The 24100-nt window shown below is 40.9% G+C and overlaps 2 protein-coding genes across 6 annotated transcripts in view; one reads left to right on the top strand and one right to left on the bottom strand.

The window, feature by feature from the left end:
* The first annotated feature begins 1035 nt into the window (after positions 1-1035).
* Positions 1036-13160, top strand: haspin (histone H3 associated protein kinase). 3 transcript variants are annotated; one of them, XM_066660229.1, is made up of 18 exons: positions 1036-1173; positions 1755-1958; positions 2278-2373; positions 2842-3060; positions 4123-4219; positions 4543-5195; positions 5483-6320; positions 6435-6609; positions 6697-6851; positions 6971-7156; positions 7609-7694; positions 8879-8941; positions 9050-9141; positions 9404-9483; positions 9579-9667; positions 10223-10365; positions 10916-11018; positions 12352-13160. In XM_066660229.1, exons 2-18 carry the CDS (start codon positions 1789-1791, stop codon positions 12554-12556), a joined length of 3450 nt encoding a protein of 1149 aa, XP_066516326.1. In that variant the 5' UTR covers positions 1036-1173; positions 1755-1788; the 3' UTR covers positions 12557-13160. The 3 variants fall into 3 exon arrangements, with proteins under 3 accessions (XP_066516326.1, XP_066516324.1, XP_066516325.1); XM_066660227.1 differs by having other exon boundaries at positions 4120-4219; XM_066660228.1 differs by lacking the exon at positions 1036-1173 and adding an exon at positions 1292-1383 and having other exon boundaries at positions 4120-4219.
* Positions 13158-24100, bottom strand: part of fam184b (family with sequence similarity 184 member B) — a 27894-nt gene continuing 16951 nt past the window's right edge. For 2 of the 3 annotated variants that reach the window (XM_066660226.1, XM_066660224.1), the window contains exons 4-19: positions 23227-23362; positions 22967-23118; positions 21547-21819; positions 21223-21318; positions 20878-21081; positions 20499-20593; positions 20177-20294; positions 19241-19432; positions 18922-19144; positions 17723-17853; positions 16214-16374; positions 15765-15947; positions 15555-15663; positions 15368-15469; positions 14581-14855; positions 13158-14374 (exon numbers count right to left, since the gene is read on the bottom strand). In XM_066660226.1, coding sequence (XP_066516323.1) covers positions 14284-14374; positions 14581-14855; positions 15368-15469; positions 15555-15663; positions 15765-15947; positions 16214-16374; positions 17723-17853; positions 18922-19144; positions 19241-19432; positions 20177-20294; positions 20499-20593; positions 20878-21081; positions 21223-21318; positions 21547-21819; positions 22967-23118; positions 23227-23362 — 2541 coding nt within the window. In that variant the 3' untranslated portion in view covers positions 13158-14283. The remainder of the gene's footprint in view (positions 14375-14580; positions 14856-15367; positions 15470-15554; positions 15664-15764; positions 15948-16213; positions 16375-17722; positions 17854-18921; positions 19145-19240; positions 19433-20176; positions 20295-20498; positions 20594-20877; positions 21082-21222; positions 21319-21546; positions 21820-22966; positions 23119-23226; positions 23363-24100) is intronic. The other variant, XM_066660225.1, reaches the window with a different exon arrangement.

Raw genomic sequence — 24100 nt, 5'->3', positions numbered from 1 at the left:
GTTTATATAAAAAATCAAATACAATTCATGAGGTAAAGCATCAAGTACTTTTGTGTTGTTTCAATGTAACACAGATTAAAGATCATTTACAAATGTGCTTTATTTTTCCATATACATTCTCTATACCAGGGGTCGGCAACCTTTACCACTCAAAGAGCCATTTGGACCCATTTCACACAGTAAAGAAAACACCCGGAGCCACAAAACCCTTTTGAAATTTTAAATGAAATAACACTGCACATAACTGTTTTTTTTTTTTTGCCTTTGTGCTATGTATAAACAAACTATACTGTGTTACATTTATGAAATCAACAACTGCAGAGAAAATGAAATAACATTTCTGCATGCAACAAAACATTTTTAAATAGTAAAATACTCAATGTCTAATGTCAATGTCAATTGTAGTAATGAAAAAACAAAACATTTTTAACTCCGAAAAAAAGACGTTGGGTTGACGGTTAAGTAAAGTACTCAATATCTATTTGAGTCCTTGTAGTAATGGGAAAAAAACGTACTTAAAGTATCCACTGGCAGCAAACAAATATGCTGTCCTCTCTCTGCGTGCCGTCATTATTTTACTGACGCCGTGCAGTCAGCTGTCAAAAAGTTCAAGAAGCCGCACACTGGCGGGTGTCGCACGTTGGAAGTTGTGACGTGTATTAAGAGCGACAAAAATATTTTAAATATTAAATATTAAAATATTTTAGATGTTACAAGATCGCCATAATCTTCATAGAATTACATTTTGAAAATGAACGAACCAAAATAAAATACATTTTAATTAAATACTCATTAATTATTTTCAAAAGCTGAGCCGCAACAGAGGGATCAAATAGCCGCATGCGGCTCTGGAGACGCGGGTTGCCGACCCCCTGCTCTATACCATCCCAACTTTTTTGCGCTGTATAGCAGAGATTCTAAATTTACAAACCAAGTCAATTTCGTGACTAACCTAGGGGGTAGGGACTAGGGAGCAATAGAAGATTCGAGCAGACTTCCTCTAGCGCGCCCTGTCGCAGTGCTATGACCAAACCACTGATTTCAGCCAATCAGAAACGCTCTTCAGTTTGAAACCAAAGCGGATATTTTAATTGGGTTCCCGTTATTGTCGCTTCAGTTTTATAGAAAATATCAACAGCGTTTAAAAGCATCGTCGAGGGGATATGCTCTGAGGTATTTTTGTTTTAATGAAGATACCGTGCTGTCTAAGATTCACAGACCGATGAGTTGGCAGCGCTTTAGATGGTTACTCCAGCGTTTTTGTGACTGTCTGAATGCAGAGCTGTTCAGTTGTTAGATTTCTAAGCGTTTTCTTGTCTGTAGGTAGCAATAGCTTAATGTTTTGTCTAACTTAACGTTTGAAGCTGCTCCCTGACCACCGTGGTAGTAACTATATATTTCATTTAATATAAATTTACAGTAAAATTTTATTTAATTTATATTACATTATAAATTAGGTACATGTTTAAGCTCATAGTGTAAGTAAACATTGAAGCTATTATAAACGTATTGCTCATTAAAATCACTTCCATTTACCCACTTTGTATTTCTACATTTACAGTCTATTGTCCATATGTTGCTGTGCTTATTTTGATGGTCCCTTTTCACCCTGTTCTTGGTGTATAATAATAGTATGTCCAATGTTTTGTTTGGCCAGGCAGTGTATGATGCACATTTGCCATTTTAAAATATGTCTGTCATTTTTAACATTTCACATTTGTTATTGTCTAGTAATTGTCGACAATTTCTCGCAGTGTTTCAGGATAATCCTGCAAAAAAGGAAACCTTATGATGAGTGTGTTTGGCCAGAACAGACCGGTTTATCTGAAAACATATGGAAGGCGAAAGCGTAAGATGGAGCAGTGGTTCTCCCCTGACCTGAGAAAGAAAGCTTTCTCTTTCTCCAGCACACCCTCATCAGATCAGTCTTTCCCAGAGACTACGTGTCCCAAGAAAGGGTAAAAACCTACCTCAGTATATATTGGAATGAAGTGTTGTTCTTTGTGTTAACACAAAATGCTGCTATATTAATTTGTGAGTACAAAATCTGCAAGTAATAAACCAGGAAGTTACCAGAATGCACAAGATGATGGGGGAGAATATGCAAATATTAAAGCAGGAGAATACAGGTAGAAGAAGGTCTAGAATGAAGATGTCAATTATGACTGTACAGGTAGATGTAGAGAGTTGCAATAAATTGAAGGAAAAAAACCCATAAAACATTCATATATATATATAATCAGTCTTTATCTGGCACTTGTTTTTCTTTGTCTGCAGGAAAAAGAAAACCACAGCTGACAACAAAACCAAGCAGACAGCCTTGGAAGAGCTGGAGAGTGATGAGGAAAATGTCAATCCGGAGTCTGCACCCAGGTCAGGCCTTAAAACACTATATTCACTTCCTTTTTAAAGGGTGGTTGCTGCCAAAAGCAGTACTGCTTTAAGGGAGTATAACACTGTTCCGCTGTCTGGCATATGCAGTGATTTATTGTAGGTCTGTTTTATATCAGCGTAGGTGAATATTAGAGGTGACTCGAATAGAACCAAAGATAAAAGTTGGTCTGCAGTTTGGTTTGAATTTAGTGAACTGTGTTTTTGTCATTTTCTCAAGTTTATAAATGACAAACTAAATATACTAATCCCAGTGGGCCTTGTAACACAGTATTCCCTGCTCCATCACACCTCATACTTCATCAGGTCAAGATCAAGACCATCTATGGCCAGAAGTACTTGAAACTACAGGATTTTTGCCAGAATTTATTTTAGAACCTTGTCTTTAGATAGTCCACTTCATTAAATGTTCTCCAGTCTGTACATTTCTGCTTCACTTTCAATCTGCAGGAATAAGACAGGCAGTAAACGTACGAAGAAGACTGCAGTCACAAAAAAGCAGAAAGTCGGTAAGCATGAGCCAGCCACTCAGCACACGTCGAGGGTAAGGAGGAAGAAGCAGCAAATTTTCAGCAGCAGTGAGACAGAAGATGACTCTGTTTTTATTACGAAGAAGAAGCAATCCTCTGCCTTTCCACAAAGAGCATCTGACAAAGTGGAAGATGGAGAGTAAGTTATTCCTTTTGGATGTTTTAGCTGATTATTTCTTGGTTATGCATGAAAATGGGTACAGGATGTATCATCTGTTACGCTTGGGGTGAAACGGCTAAACCCAGTTATACATCAAATTAGCAGATTAAATACAATATGAATATATGTATTTTGTTAGATGTTACTAGTCTATGACTGGAAAATCTGGCCTAAAATGGTATATTGTGTAATGTATATTGTGCACTTGACTTAAGACATATCAACCCAAGTGCTTTGATCTTGCGTAGAGTAAAGCAATGTCTAATCATAGCTTGTGCTGTATATAATATACAAATCAAAGATATGAGCGCATGTTCAATCAGAGAAATCTAAACTCTTAAAAGATAAACACGTACTAAAAAGCATTTTGATCTGATCATAAGCTCTTTCCGTGTTCTCCCTGGGTGGGTTTCCTCCCACAGTCCAAAAACACACGTTGGTAGGTGGATTGGCGACTCAAGTGTCCGTAGGGTGTGTGTGTGTGTCGCCCTGTGAAGGACTGGCGCCCCCTCCAGGGTGTATTCCTGCCTTGCGCCCAATGATTCCAGGTAGGCTCTGGACCCACCGCGACCCTGAATTGGATAAGGGTTACAGATAATGAATGAATGAATGAAATGAATAAGCTCTTTCCAATTCAAGAAAATCAGACGTTTGGAAAAGCAGTGAAGGCAGTGGCCTTTACATGATTTTAATGAGACGTATTTTCAGGTGTGTTTAATAATTTAAGAACAGGATGTGGATTGAACAGACAACAATGGAAGCACACCAAGGCAATTTTTTAACTTAAATTTTAATGAATTGTCGATGTAATTAATGACATATTTGATGAATCACTACAAAAGAGAAAACATTTTCAAGATGTCACCATATTTCACAAATTTCACAGCCTTTGACGATCGGAGTTAAGAATGCTAGCTAAAATAGAGCAATAGCTAAAATCAAATTTGAACTCAAGATTGACCATGCTCAGCTGAATGAATGTGACTCATTGCTTTTTCTGAGGTATATCTTTGTGTTCTATGTTTTGTTTCCTGGTAGAAGAAGAGAATCGGCTGCGCCGCTTCCTCTGAGCAGATTTGTCACCCACCGCCGGAGAGCACCTCCCAATCAGCACAAAAAACACCCCTCTAAACAAAAAGTAAGGGAGAGGCTTATACTGTGTGTGTGTTTGTGTGTTGAAAAAGTCAATTATTAACTATTTAACTAACTTATTAACATGCATCAAGTTATAGTATGGCTATTGCACCTTTTCGATGCCTTAGCCTCGTTTTTAACACACTTGCACAAATTGTAACTATGAGAAATGGCATAAACACGTGTTGCACATAAACAATGTGTGTATAAGGCTGTCTCTTGTTTTTTTGGGTGCTGTGAGGAAAGCAGTTTGTTTGTACGATAGAAAGATAATTATATATATTTTTTCTCATGTTTTTCCTTCCCTCATATTTCATCCTTTTTCAGTTTGGGGTTATCAACAGCATTCTAAATTCATCCGAAGACTTCATGGTCCCTCCATTTACCAATCGTGGAACCAGACACAAGCCACCTACAGTCCTGAAGAAGTCTTGTCGGGAAAACTCTAGCGCTAAGCGTGCTGCCTCCTTCGCCGACAACAGTCATGTCCGGTCATTCTCAGCCTTACGTGAAGTCTCTTTCAACGACAGTGTGGAGAAAATGATGTCCTGTAAGCCTCCACTGCTGTCCAGCACTCCATCTGTAGTCTCCCGACGAAACCTGCGCTACCTTGAGCCCTCAGTTAGCGAGATCTCATCCTGTAGCTGCGATGAGCTAGACAACCCCACTGTAAAAACCACTTCCAGCAGTGCGCTACAAATGAGACCGCAACAATTCAGCACGCAACGTTCAAAACACACTCAAAAAATAGAGACAACGAAAGAGACAGAGGAATGTGCTGAAAGCACTCACCAGCCGAAGACGTTAGAGTCATTTAACAAGTGTAAAGAAAGGATAAACGATGAGGCAGACCAGGAAGAAGGGAGAAATGTTTATGAACAGGAAGCTGAAGCTTGTGAGAGTGGTCAAACTAGTGCAAGTGTTATATTTGTGTCTGCTCAGACTCATCTGGGCTCTAAAGTGGAGGAGCTGAAAGAGAGGTGAGCTGCTTTAATAGAATTATTTGTTATTGGGTTATGTGGTGCTTTCCCAGACGGGGATTAAGCCTAGTCCTGGACTAACAGCATTTTGAATAGTGATTTTGTTTATTTATTTTAAATTTGTTGCCTTTTGTAGTTCTACAATTACAGATTGTTGTTGTCTGTTACTCTGCCTACTCTGTTAGCCCTCTTTCCACCTGTTTTTATATGGTCAGATCGACCCCCGCAGGGCGGTTATTGTTAGAAAGATAGATCATTGAAACTTATTTTGTCTTGTGTTCATGTAGGTGTCGCTCATCTAGTGCTGTTGTCTTACTGGAGGAAGTTGACATCTCTGACATCTTATCCAAGAAAAGTTATATCAAGAAACTACAAGTAAAAGGTGCATGCTTACCATCTTTGAAGGAACCCTCAACGTCAGCTGATGCTGTAGAAATATCGGATGGGATCCAATTTCAGCCTATTTCGGATCATTCAGTGTCTCATACCCACAGCAAGCTCCTCTGCCTCACATCTTCCACTTCATCTACCTCCTCGCTGTCTGTACCCCCTCTTTCCACTCCATCTACCTGTGAGTTCAGTGATTCAGTGCAGGCACTGATTGATCGTCTAAAGGTGGAATGCCTTTCCTCTTGTCTCACCGTCTCCCTCCAGCGCCTGGAACATAAACTTCTCTCTAAGGTCCAGCAAGTGTCCATGGAATCTCTTAAGACTCAGTCAGACTCTCTTCCTTCTCCAGAGACCAAAAGTGACGACAAGGGCTTGAAAAGTGTTATCTACTCACAGAAGTTTAAGAACTCTCAAAAAGACCCTCAGTCTCAGAGGGAGGGGAAGACAGCAGGGGTGGTTAGACGTCTGTCTGATTCATTTGGAATTCCCACCATTTCTCCAGCATCTTTTGTGGTCCCTGGTAGAGCAAACTTGCAAGTGCCGCTTAAAGAGCGAGCTGGAATTAGTACTGGCCGCAAAGCATGCGTGAGTGGCCTGAGCGTCAGCCGTTGGTCAAAGAAAGATATGGACGAGCAGAATAAAAGGCATATGAAGAATGACATGAAGACCAGAACTAAACCGGGCGATTGCTCTTTAAACTACCTCCTGCCTGCAAATAAAAACCCACATGCTGGGGTAATGTTTTTTGTCACATGAACAGAAATAGCTTGAACTGCTTGTATTTTTCCTAAAACTTCTTTGTTGTATTTGTCTTATTAATACTATGCCATTTTTGCCTTTTAAAAGCAGGAATCGGTGTGTGGTTGGTCGCCTGGAACTAGTAATATTGGTTTGCCTGTGACTCCTCTCAGAGCGGAACAATTAAACCTCTCCTCCCTTCTAGCGAACTTCTCGCCAGGCATGCGCATAACGCAGAGTTGGAGACGACTCAAAGCTGCGCTCTCCATTCACAAAAAGACGATAGGTGTGGATTAGTAAACAAAGCATGCGCTCACTAAATTCTGTCTAAACTTAAACTGATGTTGTTGTTTGTGTTGTTGTGTTGCTGTAGCGTTCCTAACTCCAAAGAGACTCTGTCTGTCCAACCTGAAGCCGCTAGATGGAATGGATACTAGCCTAGACTTGTTTGGCACCCCGATGGTTACGTACACCCCATCGTCCAAAGTCACTTCTCACCTACTTCGCTCCATGACAAACACCTCAATGGTTAGAAATGCACTTCTGATTGTTCCCTGTTTATGTGCTGTTTCAATGTCAGCATGTAACAGCCTTCTTATATTTCACTGGTGCATCTTGTTAACGGTTGCCCTCTCTGTCTGTGACAGACATCTGATGATGAAGACATTAGTGATGCGGAGAAAGTGTATCATGAGTGTCAGCAAGACGGCCCTCTGACATTTGATGACTGCATTCCTCTGGAGCAGATGAAACGCTGCGCCAAGATTGGAGAGGGCACTTTTGGGGAGGTGTTCTCCACAATCAGTGGTTCTGGTCAGACTGTGGCTCTTAAAGTACGCTTGCAAGTCCTAAGAGTTTCTTTTTGTTTATATTTTCCTCAGCAAATAGAAGGGTACCTTTTTACATGATGCCCACGAGCAACAGGCAATGGTCCCTCTCTCAGAACTTTTTCAGAATTTCTCTTTAGATCACAATAAACAGCAAGGCACAGATTTTTTCACTGATATATATATCACTGAGTATTTTACAGGTTTTTACACAGTTGTGAATATTTTTTTAAAATCAGAATGAGTGTTGAAAAAACAGTTTGCTTGGAGGGAACATAATATCCTGTAAGTTTGTTAGTGGAAATTACTATTATCGTTGCAATCTGTGTGCCTTACATTTAGTCTTTTTTTTTCAGGACAGATGGAAGGATGTGCTAGTTTTTACCCCAACATTTAGTTTGACCCAACAGTTATTTAATACTCTTTAGTAATTATAAAGTTGTTTTTTTATGTTTCAGATTATTCCAGTAGAAGGCTCTCAAAAGGTTAATGGTGAACCTCAAAAAACATTTGGAGAAATTCTTCATGAAATCATCATTTCTAAGTATGATCATTCTTCCTCATTTTCATTGAGATTCTGAATGTTTTAACTTACATATTTACATACGGTGACCAGACGTCCTCTTTTACCCGGACATGTCCTCTTTTTTAAGACTTTAAAAAATGTCCGGGCGGAATTTCACAAACGTCCGGGATTTTGTTTTACTAGAGCTTACATAGAACTTCGAGAAGCGCTTCGTTCACAAACTAGTCCCGCCCTCCCCTACTCCGATTGGTTCACTTGAGTGAGAAGGGGGCGTGGTGAAGTAGCCTAAAATCTTTGGATTGGACGGTCTGACTGTAGAGCTACCGTTATTGGTCGATAACCTTCTCTGTAAACATTTAATTGGTAATTTTTCACCATCACAGATCTGGTCACCCTATATTTACATTTAAGACACTTGGGTAAATCTTCTTACAAATGTAGTGTTAGTCGTCTTGGCCAAGGACTGTTGTTCGTCTAGTGTTTGAAGCCTGGAATTATATCCTGATTTTGCTGTGTTGCAGGCAGCAGAGCTGTGCCATATTTTCATAATTTTTTAAACAATATTAAAACTCTGTTTCGTGAGAATAGTGATATTCTGACTTGTTTACGTAATGATATCATGTAGTTACCTATGATACGGCCTACATTCTTTACATGAGTGATTTAGACACAGTGAAGTACAGTGGAAAGTGGCTCTGAGGAATTTTTTTTTTGCCAAAAAAAGGGAGGTGGTTTGGTTACAAAATAATCAGGTTATTGTGTAAAAATATATTTTATTTAATATAATTATTGTAATAGTGTTTTTATTTTGTTGCAATAGTGTTTTTGAAATTAATAAACATTTTTTCAGTGTTTTGCTCATATCACCATAAATATCGTAATTGCCAAAATACCTTGAAATATCATGATATTATTTTATGGCGATATCGCCCACCCCTTGCAGGCAGTGATTTTAACGTTTTGTGCATGTTACATTAGCACAACATACATAACACAAGAGCACAAACAATGTAAAAGTTATTATTTTTTTCATATATCACTTTTTAAGTAATTCTCAGAGGATTTATGACTACAGCTTTGTAAATTTGAGGCATTCTATTACTGCATTGCAGCTTTCTAATCTGTAGATGCAGAAAGAATATATTTCTGTTCACTGGTGTGGACACCTAAAATAATCCACTGATTATTACACTTTCTAACAGAGAGCTGAGTAGCCTGAACTCCAAAGAAACCAACAAAACAAGTGGATTCATTGGACTAAATAAGTAAGATCCATTAACCCATTGCCCTTCATTAGTCTTACTCATTAAGTATTTGTGAAATAAACATTACAGTGGCGTAAATCAATAAAAAAATATATGATTTTGTTTCAGTCTTCACTGTGTGCAGGGCTGTTATCCCCAAAGCCTGCTCAAAGCCTGGGACAAGTTTGACCGAGAGAAGGGATCTGAGAATGACAGACCTGGTACATCCATATCCACACACAAATAGGGGACACACACAAAAGAGTGTTAGTAGCACAGGTCCTGGGGGACTAGGAATACATTCCTGATGTAAAGTAGTTTGAACTACCATTGTGTATGAAAGGTTCTCCACAAATAAACTAGCCTTTCCCTCCACATATACAATCCCATTGAATGTTATTTTGTGTATGAAGAACTTAACGTTACCTTCTGTCAAGAGAAAACCATTCAACTAAACATGTGCTTGTATATACACATACCTAGATTTCTTCAGTAAGGAGCAGTTTTTTGTGATTCTGGAGTTTGAGTTTGGAGGCAGTGATCTGGAGAATATGAATGGGAAGGTATGCTGAGATGCAGTTACATATTGTTGCATCATAAATATATTTAAGTATGAATGTTTCTCAACTTGTGTGTGTGTCTCTCTCTCTCTCTCAAGCTGTTTTCCATGGCTCAAGCCAAAAGTGTTTTACACCAGGTTACAGCTGCGTTAGCTGTAGCTGAACAGGCACTTTCCTTTGAACACAGGTAATGTCACAGAAAATTCTTGTGATCACAGTGCATTTATGTAAACGTTTTACTGCTTTCTGCTAAGTGTGTGGTATTGGAGGCATGTTTGTAAGAGCCGTATTTCCCTAACTAAGTACACATGACAAGGACATAACCAACAATTATGTATTTCTTTAGCTTTATTGGTACAACTTAATATAAATGCACAAATTACTATTGTCCATTGACAAGAAATAAGATGAGGAGACTCCAAACATTGTCCTGGGAATTCTGATCCCTGTAATCAGATAAATTTGACGAACAGTTCAGTAAATGTTGCATATAGTTTTGGTCGGATGAGATGGTACTGTCTGATCAAACCAGATAATGTCAGCTAATTTTCAAACTCTGAATTACGAAGTATTATACAAGATAAACTATGTAGTTCTTTGACCTCTTGTTGGAAGAAAATTTTTTATAATAAATAAATGATTTTAAATTGAACTGAAGTGAACAAAAATTGAAATATGTTTTAATGACAGTGACCTGAAATGTGAGTATGTAACAAGTATTCTGTATTATTTGTTTGTACAGGGACCTGCACTGGGGAAATATCCTAGTGAAAACCACTAAGGAGAAGAATAACAACTTTCTTCTGAATGACACTGCGTACTCTATAGAGACACGAGGAGTTCATGTGAACATTATAGACTACTCACTCTCCCGCCTTGAAATTGGTGTGTTTCTTACTGCAACCTTCTACAGGGTGGGCCATTTTATACGGAGACACATTAATAAAACAGGAATGGTTGGTGATATCAACTTCCTGTTTGTGGCACATTAGTATATGGGAGGGGGAAAACTTTTCAAGATGGGTGGTGACCATGGAGGCCATTTTGAAGTTGGCCATTTTGGATCCAACTTTTGTTTTTGCAATGGGAAGAGGGTCATGTGACACATCAAACTTATTGGGAATTTCGCAAGAAAAACATTGCCGTTGGAGAAAAAAAAAGTTGGATCCAAAATGGCTGACTTCAAGATGGCCGCCATGGTCACCACCCATCTTGAAAAGTTTTTCCCCTCCCATATACTAATGTGCCACAAACAGGAAGTTAATATCACCAACTATTCCGGTTTTATTAAGGTGTATCCATATAAATGGCCCACCCTGTACATCTCACAGTAACATATTCCTGTCCTCTTCAGTTATAATACTTCATTATCTTTATTTGCTTACTATCACTTTAAGTTAGGTCTGCATATGTTTCTCCCCCCCCCTTTACCTAGATGGCCTTACTGTGTCATGTGACATATCAAACGACAAGGAGTTGTTCATGGGTCAGGGTGATTATCAGTTTGAAATCTATCGGCTGATGAAGAAGGAGAACAAGTAGGTGTCTTTCTCAGATCGTTTAACAGACTAAACCGAATCTCTGCAGGCGTACTTGCCAATTTATGAACTACACACTCAGCTTTAAAATAAATGTACATTTTAAGTTTATATGTCACTTGACCAAGATATTGATATTAAGACTAGCATTTCTGATATTCAGCAGTGTTCAGTCTTATGCACATTAATATCATTGACATAGTAATAGTGTCTTTAGACAGTGTCCATTCCAGCAGTCGTCCTGGATTGATAAAGAAGAACAAGATCAAGTGTTTACCAAGAAACGTGGCAAAATTAGGAAAATCACTCCTAAAATCATATTAATTTAGGAGTGTGAAATGCATGTAAATAATGGATTAATATACTCAGCCTGCTGATTGAGGTAGTGAAAAGTGAATGTGTAAAAAGACACATTCCATCATGCTTTAATTTTGACTCATATTGCCCTCCCACCCCCCCAAAAAAAAACATACACACTGGAGTAAAACCTAATACACTGCAATAATACACAATTTATTTTAAGAAAATAATCACATGACACCATCACATTATTGTACCATGTTAAATATACATAACAAGATTAGTTTATTTGACATTTTCCAGGTTTGTAATTTTAACACTATAAAGTTTTGTCACAGGGTGAGCTTTTATCCGGGCTCATGAGGACAACCATTGGCTCAAGAGCCTATGAATTCCGTCTTGTCATTAACATAAAACATCTGCATAAATTAGGGTGTGATATGTAAATGAGGCACTGGTAGGCTGGTGCTTAAGTTTACACACTGAACCTATGCTCAAATCTCCACCTTTCTCAGCCATAGTAAAGCTTCCGTAGTCAGACGGTGAGTGTTGTCATTCAGTACAGTCAAATCTGGTTAGAGCCACCGTGATGGACACTTCCTGCCAAACACGGTATTGATATCATTGCCAGTTCCAGAAGTATGAGATTACTTCAGTGACCTTGACAGACCCTAATCACTGCTTTTTTGAGATGAAGTAATGCTGCAGCTGTCCTCTGTACTGCAGCAGCTCACCATCGCCATATCCTCTTCATACATTTTGGAAGAACTATACCCAGACTTTTAATTCCTTACTGCTGTTCTGATGGCCAAATGCACTGTAGCTTCTTGTTACAGAGCTGTTCCTCATACGCCAGCTGTGCTGTACTGTTAGCTAGTCTTTTTGGATTTTGTTTCTTTTCTAAAGGGGGGAAAAAAAGCCTTGATTGTTGTCCATTTTATCCAAACCGTCTTTAAGGCAACATAAGATTTACTATGTTTTGTCACTGCGTTTGTTTATAACAACCTTTCCTCTCTCTCTTTCTTTCCCTCAGTAACTGCTGGGGCGAGTATAACCCTCACTCTAATGTACTTTGGCTCCACTACCTTGTGGACAAGCTTTTGACAATGAAGTACAAGACCAAATCCAAGACTAACCAGCAGAAGGCATTAAAGGGCAGCCTCAAATCCTTCCAATCAGAGATCCTGAACTACGGGTCAGCCACAGACGCTCTCATGAAATGCAGTCTGTTTCAGTGAGAACAAACTGCAATTGTACATTTCTTTATAATCAGTGTTGTCGAACCTGTGCTAAAATTGTAATATCTTACTGTAAATTAACATATTTCTAGTGCTTTGTAAAAAAAAATAAAACTGCAGTTGGTTAATAAAGGCTATCCATAAAATTAAAGAACTAACATCATCCAACAAAATGTTTATTTCATGTGGCACATTAAATATGTGGGATAAAATAAGCACAGTGTCAACAATGGGTGATGCCAGATCCAGTTTGGTTTAAATTTTGCCAATCAAAGATGAAAATCATTCCCAAGCAATTATTTCCAACCTCTGGAGTCAGGCTCTTGCCTGAAAAGAGTGGAGAACAAGCTGGGAATGTAGTCCAGAATATCACGATTTTTAAAAACAGTTTAACATGCTAAATGTTTGTGCTATATTCATCATGTGTCAAAACCATAAATATATAATAGCTTATAATGAGACCACTCCCACTGCAGCGGTGCAGAAGTAAGAGTGTTTTTAGGCTGGAACGCAGACACATCCCGCAGCTTCCATGCGATCCCCCACCTGTTATATAGCGATGGATTTTGTCACAAGCCAATAATATACGATGAGCGTACATGATTTTTTTTTCAGTGGTTTTGTTAAGGTTCTTTTTTTGTGGGTGGTTTTTAATGGCTTATGGTGTGGATATATGACATCTGTTTAACTTCCACACTCTGGAAGCAATGATAGGACATGCTATCGTCGAGTCATGTCAAGTTCCAGTATACGTTGCCACATAATCAGCCTGTTAGTAGCAGAGGGATACCAATCTAAGGCATTCCTGCAGATCCACACGCAGGTTGTCCTCTGACCAAATACTCCTGCTAATGCTACGGCCAATCCAGTCTCCTCACCAGTTCAGAACATTCAAAACGTAGAGTATCCGGAGCTCATGTACGTCAAAGGATTTGGATATGATTGAATATGTCATGCATAACAGATGATGGACAATCTTTAAACAATGTTTTCAGTATACTAAACCAGTACAATCATTCAGTTCCTAGTCAAACACAAGTGTAATCTGACAGTTGGAATGTTTTTCCTGTTTGTGTGTGTAATGTTTACTAAATTTAAAGAACCAATTCGCACAATTTACCCTTTTTCTCCCTTCGTTTGGTGAAAGGATACTAATGAAACTTCAAAAGCTAAAAATGTCATCTGATCCTCTATGCTTGGATTTTTCAGTGAACTCTTTCTCTAAAGAACTGATGTTTTATTTAGCTGACCATATACCTTCATACTGTCTTCTCCAATATTCACAATGGTGCTTTTGTTGCTGTCTTTGGCTGTCAATGCTGTATCGTGTCAAATTGAAACATAGCTTTGGACGAGTCCGTTGCAAGGAACTTAGAAAACCAGAGTGCGGCTAGAAATTTTGTTTAAATTATGTTTTAAAACTAAATCCCTAGATTTAACAAGTTGTAATTTAGGCCGAAGCTTAACGTGTGTCTGTAAGGTATCCCTGAAAAGTTGCATAGCCATGTATCAACAGGTTTGTTTATGAGGTGTTAGGTTTTACTTTCTTTGCTTCCTTCACTGTAAGGTATGTGCTGAGTGTAGAAATGCATGAGAACAGAGGTGTGTGTGTGTGTGTGTAATGCTGGTTAAACAGAATAAGAACAACACTGTCCTCATGGATCAATCTGTTTTGTATTGACGTGGCTCTGTCAAATGTAGTCCATGTCAGAAAGTATTTTCTTTGTTCAGAAGGAGAAGTATTTGGTGAACCATTCTTGTCTCTGGGGATCTTGAGCATCAGGTCCTGTTTCAATCACTCTCTTTTCCGATGGAGTCCTGAAACACAGAAAAATAAAAACACTGACCCTTTGTTTGATAAGAGAAATAGAACATATGGACAGAATGTAGACTATAGAAATGGGAAAAATGGGCATTACACTGCAAGAAAAAGGGTCTTCGGACATTATTCACTTCCTGAATATTTGTTAATAGGCTGTGATGTGCTGGCTGATGGCTTTTGTTGTGATCTGTGTGAATCTTACCTTATGTGCTGGCCATAGTTGAGATGTATCTGGTGCTGGATGTCTTGAATAGGGGAGTGTGTGTGTCTAGCAGCAGCTCTGGCTTCAGTCTGTGGAGAAACAGGAGTGTGTGTCCGTGATAGCAGGATCCCCCGACTGCCCTGCTCTAAATTGGGTAATCCACGGGAACTCTGCTGCTCCATACTAGGGGAACGTGTGGCCTTGGGTGACCCCACCTCCAGTGAACTGAGGTTTGGTACGCTGGTCACACGCGGTGGTACGTCTTCAAGCATCTTCTAAAAGCATGACAAAGCAGATATACTCAGTATGACCAAGTACAAGTTCACATTACTGTAATTAGCTAATTATTTGTATTAAACCGTATTAACTTTTATGCTATTAAAATGCAACTGACATGACATAAAGAACAAATGACTTTTTATTTCCGGAAGGAACCACCTTCCACAGAGCAGGTCTCCCACATGGGATGTCCTTGTTTAAAATATATTTAGTACATCTATCCAGGCCACTAGGTGTTAATCATGACTGAAATGCACTTAAGCCCCATCTTCCCCCATTGGGTGCCATTGCTCTGGGCATGTGTTCACTGCCCCCTAGTGTTCCCTAGTGTGTTTCACTGCACAGATTGGGTTAAATGCGGAGAACAAATTCCTCTGTGTGCAAGCACAGTGGCCAATAAAGAGATTCTAATTCTAATATGGTATAAAGTACACCGTATATGTACATGATTTTGAAGCTCTCTACCTAGTCTCCATAATTAATTTCCAGCCATAAACGTGTGAATAACCTTCATAGTTGGTGTGAGGTTTCCAGGTCGTGTTCTAGAGTCATGGGGCTTCACTATTCCGTCTCTAGGTGGAGGGTGTTGGGAAAGCTGATGCAGGTCTTCCTGGTGGAGACAAAAAGAATAATCATTGTACAGTGATACACTACAGCTTCAGTTGCTGCATGTGTTGTTAACGCCGCGTACTAACCACAAGTCTCTTGATGAGCTGGTCTCTCTCGCTGAGCTTGTCTTGCAGTTTAGCAATGGTGTGCAGATCTTCCACTCTTCTTTTCCCTTTCTCCTCCCTCTCCCTCAGCCTATGTTCACACAATACATTGCACATGAATCACATTAGTGATCTGTGAGTGTGTGTGTATTTGTGTGTGAATAGTGTAAAAGTAACGTGGGCAGTAGGTACTCTGTTTCCAAAGCGACAATTCGGGCCTGTAGTTGTGTCTGAGCAGAGCTGAAGTCTGCCATTATGGTTTGGATCTCCAATCTGTGCTCTTTTTTCACGGTCTCCATTTCTCTTTGCACCCCTTCATTGCTCTCTTCCATCATATCCTTCCTTCCGCACTCCTCCTTTCTCTCCTTCCAGGAACTAGACAACAAAGAGAAATTATAATGTGTTGTATGTTCCCCAGTGAACAGCAGTGCTATAATAAAGCATTTCCATAAGCCAGTTCCGTGAGGTGCTTTCATGTTTAAAAATGTTGGCCCAAGATTGCAAACAGAAGATATTGAATAAGTTCAACTGCCCACTTTATGGGGCTAATGTCATACCTTAGTTAAATGGGCTGGTTTTAAATAATGTTAAATAATTATTTACTTATTGCTTATAGCAATTAAAGTACAAAAGAAGCGGACCTGCTTGTGTGCTTTTGCTTGGTAACGGTATCTAGCTCCAGATTCAGTGCATTCACTTGTTCTCGCAGCTCCTCATTCTCTCTCTTCATTTCCTGCACCTCACTGCTCCTCTCATCCAGCTGTCTCTCCAGTGACTGGACACGGTTCTGCTGCTTCAGATCCTTGTGGAAGAAGGAGAACAAAGAGTTAGGTAGTGGATAGACTGTGTATTGTTTATGTGCATAACTGAGTACCAGTACTGTGTGTAAATGTGTGTGTTCTGTAGCAGGGGTTCCCAACTTTCATATGGCCACAGACCACACGACACCCACTGGCCTTTTTGATGCCCCACAGGGGGCGGCGTTGCTTGCAAGGGCTCTAGTTATATTTTGCTTCTGTTGCAGTAAACTGTGACACTTTACAACCACAATACATGCACACAACAGCACATTTGACACATTAACTCACCATTATTACGAGTCCCAAGGCCTGCTTCCCAGAGACTAGGCAGTTATAGAGTGGTTTTATGTGTGTTTGTGTTGTAATGTTGATAAGGAAACCTTGTTTATGTGGCCGACATGTTTATGTGAATAGATAAAGCAACTGCATATAAAGACAGGACAGATTGTGAGTGTTTTAAATGCAAAAAAAATAAAAAAGCTATTAATAAGTGATAATAGTAATTTTGGTGGCGGCACAGTGGCGCAGTCTCGCAGGTTCGACCTCCGGGTGACTGTCTGTGAGGAGTGTGGTGTGTTCTCCCTGTGTCTGCGTGGGTTTCCTCCGGGTGACTGTCTGTGAGGAGTGTGGTGTGTTCTCTCTGTGTCTGCGTGGGTTTCCTCCGGGTGACTGTCTGTGAGGAGTGTGGTGTGTTCTCCCTGTGTCTGAGTGGGTTTCCTCCGGGTGACTGTCTGTGAGGAGTGTGGTGTGTTCTCCCTGTGTCTGAGTGGGTTTCCTCCGGGTGACTGTCTGTGAGGAGTGTGGTGTGTTCTCTCTGTGTCTGCGTGGGTTTCCTCCGGGTGACTGTCTGTGAGGAGTGTGGTGTGTTCTCCCTGTGTCTGAGTGGGTTTCCTCCGGGTGACTGTCTGTGAGGAGTGTGGTGTGTTCTCTCTGTGTCTGCGTGGGTTTCCTCCGGGTGACTGTCTGTGAGGAGTTTGGTGTGTTCTCCCTGTGTCTGCGTGGGTTTCCTCCGGGTGCTCCGGTTTCCTCCCACGGTCCAAAAACACACGTTGGTAGGTGGATTGGCGACTCAAGTGTCCATAGGTTTGAGTGAATCTGTGAGTGTGTGTGTCGCCCTGTGAAGGACTGGTGCCCCCTCCAGGGTGTGTGATTCTGGGTAGGCTCCAGACTCACCGTGACCCTGAATTGGATAAGCGGTTACAGACAATTAATGAATGAGTAATTTAACAAATAGTGTAGTGCAGTGGTTTTGCAGAAGCTGGCAGTTGTGGTCAAGTACCAATGGCCCGATATTGGCCCGCAGCCTGGTGGCTGGGGACCCCTCTGTTCTAGGGTTTGCGGGAAATTTACCTGTTGAAGGGCCATCATCTGTGTGTGTGTCTGGAGTTCAGTCTGCAGGTCCTCTATCTGCTGCATGTGTCTCTGAGTCACCTGCCTCACCCACTCAGTGTGCTGTTGAGTCAGCTCTGCTTTCTGCTTCTCTAAGCACACACACGTGTTTATATACAGAAATACAAAGAAAAGAAAAGCAGAAAGCATATTATGGAATACAAGTTTTTTATTTAGTTATTTTTTTATTTTATTTTTTATTTCACTATTCAATATATTTTGGAATCTAAATGCTACTAAATACTATTATGTCTGATTTTCCTAAGATATAACTCCAAATTTAGAAATCATTGGAAAAAAACAGTTTATAGCTTGACTTCCAGCATGTTTTTTTCGGCAAATTGAAAAGTTCTCATTTTCTCAGGTTTTGACCATAACGCATTCCTGTTCCATTATTAGAATTGTCCCACAGCGGGATGTGGCCTTAAACCTAAACAGAAATACTTTAGTTTTAAGTTCTACTCAGAAAGATTGTTTTTACATGGTGATGGTTAATTATTACCAGGGAATCTCAAGGATTATACAGTTTATATACCAAATGTCAGTTAGTTTTACTGACTGTGTGCTCTGTGCCAGTAAAAACTGTAGTGCCCCTTACCTTCTATAAAACAAGCCTTAGAAATGACCCCAGATTCTCTTATTTCAATGTGATTAAACCTGTGTTATTAGCTCATCCAATGGACAACAAGGGGGTTATAAAATGAGGTCTAATCATCCTCTACATCCATGGTCACAGGATGCTTTCGGCTGGATATTTTCAGTTAGGTGGACAACTCTCAATCTAGCAGTGACACTGAAGTGTTTAAAAACTCCAACAGTACTGCTGTGTCTGATCCACTCATGCCAGCACATCAGTGTCACTTCAGCACTGAGAATGATCCACCACCCAAAAAATGCCACAGGATGCTCTGCAACAGGCGTGACATCGTAATCAGAGTAGCCACTTCCATCTGTCATTAAGATTCAAGGTTTGTAATCCATGGCTAATATGCCATAAACATTACAGATGTCCTGTGGTAAACTGCACTACCCCACCTCCGCATGCAAAACTAGACTTGGGATTTCTTGTAGTAAACAACGTAGGCTGTAGTTGCATGGTCTCTGAACTGTAGTTATGTCATTTATCTGTGTTGTTCGAGTATGTGTATGGTCATAGTTACCCAGCTGTAGTTTGTGCTGTGTGTGGAGACGCTGCTTCTCTGCCTGCAGCTCATCATTCGCACGTGACTCCAGAGCCTGTAAGGCCCGCTGGTGATTTAGTCTCTCTACACGCAATAACTCCTCCTCTCGCTGTCGCCAGTCACATTCGTTCCTCTCCTCGGCTCTCTTTTTATCCTCCCTCATGACTTCCTCATCCTCGTCTTCATCCTCCTCTTGTACGACCTTCAGCGCACACACACACACACACACACACAGTGCATACGGCTAAAACACCACACTTGCTGTTAGGGAAGTTTGCAGTTGTGTTTGTCTCTTTACCTGTAACTGTTGTTTCTTCATCAGCCTCTCCTTCTCCTGAATGGTGGAGTGAAGCTGTGCTCGGAGAGAACTGTTCATTTCTCTTGTTTTCTGAATCTCCAGCTTCATCCTTTCCATCTCTCCATTGCCATAGCAGTGCTCCCTCTCTCTTTCCTCCTTGCTCTTCTCAGAAAGAGCTCTCTTCTCCTCTAGCTAGAGGGATGGCAAAAAAGGGAGCTGACTAAATGTGTGCAGATCAGCCGAAGCAGTAAAGTCACCACCTCCTTTCTACACTCACTGTCCGTTTTATCAGCGCCACGACTATACAGGAGCACTCCTGTACTTCTACAATTACAGACTGTAGTCCATCTGTCGCTCTGCATACTTCGACAGGTACCTTCCACCATGTTCTTCAGTGGACCATGTTCTTCAGGTATGATTTTAATTGTGGATAATTCTCTGCGTCTGTTAGTGTGTGTTGTGCTGGAACAAGTGGATCAGACACAGCAGGGCTGCTAGAATTTTCTTCAGACACACCGGAGAAGGCAACCTTTACATATCTGTCCCGTCGGCTGACAACTGATCTATTTAGGACTGTCACCCTTGGATGGATCTCATAGAGATGGGACCAATGCTTAGACTTCATGCACCACTTGGGAGCCCTCTACTGGATTTTTTAAACCCTTCAGTGTCACTGCTGGACAGCAAAGAGTCGATGAACTAAAATGATCCAGTGTTCTGTGTCCACTGATGTCTAACAGAGTGGACAATGGTTTTAAAAGTTTAAAAATTCCAGCAGCACTGCTGTGTCTGATCCACTCATACCAGTGCAACACACACTCCCACACCATCTGAAAATGATCCACCTGCCAAATCATAGCTGATCTGTGATGGTGATGGGAGGGTCCTTGAAGGACAGGGAGAGAGGTGGCTGTGCAACTGATGCGTGTGTGTTACCTGTGCCTGGAGATCCTGAACCCTGCGTTGCCAGTGGTGTTTAATATCTCTGATCTCCTTATCTTTTTCTTTCTGTAGATCTGCCACATGATCAGAGAAATGCTTCTCAAACTGCAGCCTACACTCACACACACACACACACACACACACACACACACACACACACACACACATCATATGAAGTATTTAGATGGTATTGTCTTTTAAAATTTTATGATTAGACACGTCTTTGGAGCACAAACGTATTTCCACTTTGAATGTTAATGAACATGCATATAAGACCCAACTGGGATTTAGAGTCAACACACACACACACACACACCTGATCCTTTCTTCTGTGCTGTGGTTTGACTGCTGCAGTATCTCCCTTTCCCTCTTCAAAGAGGAGATCTCTGCCTGTAGTCTTTCAAGCTCCCCCTGGAAGATAAATGTAAAAGTAAGGTGGTAAATACAGCGCTTGCTCTCTCTCTCTCTCTCTCTCTCTCTCTCTCTCTCTCTCCACCTCTCTCTCCACTCAAATCAGAGACATGTGCCTGTAGTCTTTTAAACTCCCCCTTGAGGATAAACGTATGTACTGTACAATGGTAAATATAGCAGTCTCTCTGTCATCCTCCAGTCAGCAGTCTTCCTGGTGTCTGCATGCTGCATGTCATAGCCTTCAATCACACCAACTGTGTGTGTGTGTGTGTGTCTACGCATACCTCCATTTGTTGTATGCTGCAGTGTGCCTGTTCCAGCTCCTCCTTCAGTTTCACACACTCTGGTCTGCACAAATTCTGCAGTCTAATCTCTTCCTTCTCTTGTTCTTTTTCTCTTTCCCACTCACGATCTCTCTCCTCCTCCTTTCTCCTCGCGTCCTCCTTCTCCTTCTCCAGTGACTGGATCAAAGCTTCCAGTTTACTTATCTGCAAGGAAGACATTTGGAGGATTGCTAGCAACAGCAGATGCGTATATGGTCTTTCATGACCATACATAAACTCTCTTGAAAGCTGTTAGACTGTGGAAGGTACAAGTGCATATTGTGGCATATTTCTCCTTATTCTCACTTCTGAAATGGATAGCTCCAGCTGTTTACGTAGCTCCTCTCTCTCTGACTCCAGGCTCCGTCTTTCCTCTTCAGCCGCTTTGCTCTGTTCTTCAACCTGTGAGCAGAGAAAGACCAGAAACTCAGTGGTTACTAGAAAGCACGAGCACAGCATTGTTTATCAATGTGATTTCTTCTGTCCATCACTTGTTAACATAGTCATGAACCTGACACCTAAACTAGCCTGTGGCTATAGTTACTGAAGAGAGGTTTGCAGAGAGCTACTGGCTACACGACTGATAATCTGCTCAGTATCATGACTACAGAAGTCAATCTTTCATTGTACCTGCTGGGCTTTCTTCTTCTCTTCATCCAATAATGCATTGGTTTGGCGCAGCTCACTGGCATGTTTGCGAATCATTTCTTCCAGTGCTTTTCGCAGTTGCTCTTTCAGACGAACCTTCTCCTCCTCCATCTTTTGTTGCAGCCGTGTCTTCTCTTCCTCCAGTTCCTGTCTGTCTTCTTCTCGCTCTTTCTCTACCTCTTGATGGAGGCGTCGGATCTCTTCGGCATGAGCGCGCTGCAGCTCCAGACGCATGGAGGACAGAGTGTCTGCGTGCTGAAATGAAAGCACAATAGTTCACACATATACACTACTTTTTTCCCAATTTTCTAGCCTCCTGCATCTTTAACTGCATGTTCTATATGTAGAACATGTAGGACATGTAGGACTCCTAGTGCTTCAGTTGTTCAGTTCGGTGCTGGAAGGAACAAAGCAAGGGAATGTAATAATTTTGAACAGGACCATGGCTAACTTCATCCCTTTGTGAATGTGATTTACTCAGTTGTATGATAGAAACATATGGTGTACCATGTGGAAACAAGGTAATATCAGCCAACATGGGCAGCACGGTGGTGCAGCAGGTAGTGTCACAGTCACACAGCTCCAAGGACCTGTAGGTTGTGGGTTCGATTCCCGCTCCGGGTGACTGTGTGTGAGGAGTTAGTGTGTTTTCCATGTGTCTACGTGGGTTTCCTCCGGGTTCTCCGGTTTCCTCCCACAGTCCAAAAACACACGTTGGTAGGTGGATTGGTGACTCAAAAGTGTCCGTAGGTATGAATGTATGTGTGAATATATGTGTGTGTGTGTGTCTGTGTTGCCCTGTGAAGGACTGGCTCCCCCCCAGGGTGTATTCCTGCCTTGTGCCCAGTGATATTCCAGGTAGGCTCTGGACCCACCGAGACCCTGAACTGGAATAACTAATTACAGATAATTAATGAATGAATAGTCAACATTTCTGCACAAGGGAAGGAGTATTAAAAGTGCTATTTTGCATTTGACCTGCAGTGTTTGTTACGTTTATAAAATAAATGTGATATTTCTTTGGAATAAATTTGTAATGTAAGATATAAAGAAATAAAACTGAGTCATCCTTCTCAAGTCACTGTAAATAGAACCACTCCATGTTTCCATGTGGAGCGGACCATACTGGCAAGACTGACCCAGAAATGCAGACATGACTAAAACTGTATACTATGTGATGGTAAATGTTCTGAAAGTAAGGGTGGGATTTGAGCAATCAATATCAAGAAGCGCCAGAAAAGTGTATCCTCCCTGCAACATTATCTTTATTAAATCTCTCTGCAAACCTCTCTTCCGCCCTCCTGCCCCCGCCCCAGCAATATCTGTTGATGTGGAATGCCTTGCGACTGTGACTGTGCCATTCATTTCTGGATCATTATAGAGTTGTTGTTCCATATCTGACCTGTTTGAGCATGCGGGCGTGGTCGTTAGACCGGCCGCTGTTCTGAAGTTCCAGCTCCTTATTCCTGATGTTCAGACGACTCAGCTGAGACCTCAGTTCCTCCACCTCGGCAGACACACGCACCTGAGAAGAACTCTGGCTCAGGAGTTCCTCTACAAAGAGACACAGAAAGGGAAAAAAAGGAAAAAGGTGATTAATGTAATTTAAAACAAAGTGAAACATATTAATAGAAAATACTAAAATAAGGGATTTTTTTTAACCTGATTTGCTTTGCAGTTCATTCTCTTGGAGCAGCAATCGTTCTTTAGCCACAATTAGCTCCTCCTCTGCTTTTTTAGCAATTCCTTCTGCTTCGGCAACTTGGTGCCTACCATTTTCCAGCTGTTCTTCTAGCTCCTGAATAGATAAAACAAAGAGGAGGAAAAGACTACTTGATTTTAAATAGTCAGTAGTGTTAAGTACACATTGAATTTGCTAGTACAAAGATTGGGAAATATATATGATTTTTATTATTATTCTTTCATTCAGTCATTCATTATGCAATAATTGTTATTTATATTGTAAAAAAACTGCATGTTTCTACTGTTTTTGTTTGTTTTAGCACTTTAAGGATTGCTGCTCAATTTCGTTGTACATGTGCAATGACAATAAAGGCTATTTTTATATTATATAGCTTAGCTTATCTTATCTGCAAGCACTTATCCAGTTCAGGGTCGCGGTGGGTCCAGAGCCTACCTGGAATCATAGGGCGCAAGGCAGGTATACACCCTGGAGGGGCGCCAGTCATTCACAGGGCAACACACACACACACACACACACCCTACGGACACTTGACTTGCCAATCCACCTACCAACGTGTTTTTGGACTGTGGGTTAGGGTTAGGAAACTGGAGCATCTGGAGGAAACCCACACAGACACAGGGAGAACACACCAACTCCTCACAGACAGTCACTCGGAGCGGGAATCGAACCCACAACTTCCAGATCACTGGAGCTGTGAGGCTGCGACACTACCTGCTGTGCCACTATTATTATTATTATTATTATTATATTTTATAATTAGCACATGATTTAAAGAAACATTAGGTAAGATTTGGTAGTTTTACTCCGGGGCTCACCCTACATTAGCAGAGT

The sequence above is a fragment of the Hoplias malabaricus genome, chromosome 2, assembly GCF_029633855.1.
Source record: "Hoplias malabaricus isolate fHopMal1 chromosome 2, fHopMal1.hap1, whole genome shotgun sequence".
In the NCBI taxonomy this organism is placed as follows: domain Eukaryota; kingdom Metazoa; phylum Chordata; class Actinopteri; order Characiformes; family Erythrinidae; genus Hoplias; species Hoplias malabaricus.
Note: the sequence above shows the minus strand (reverse complement) of the source record. Positions and strands in the feature narration are given on the sequence as shown.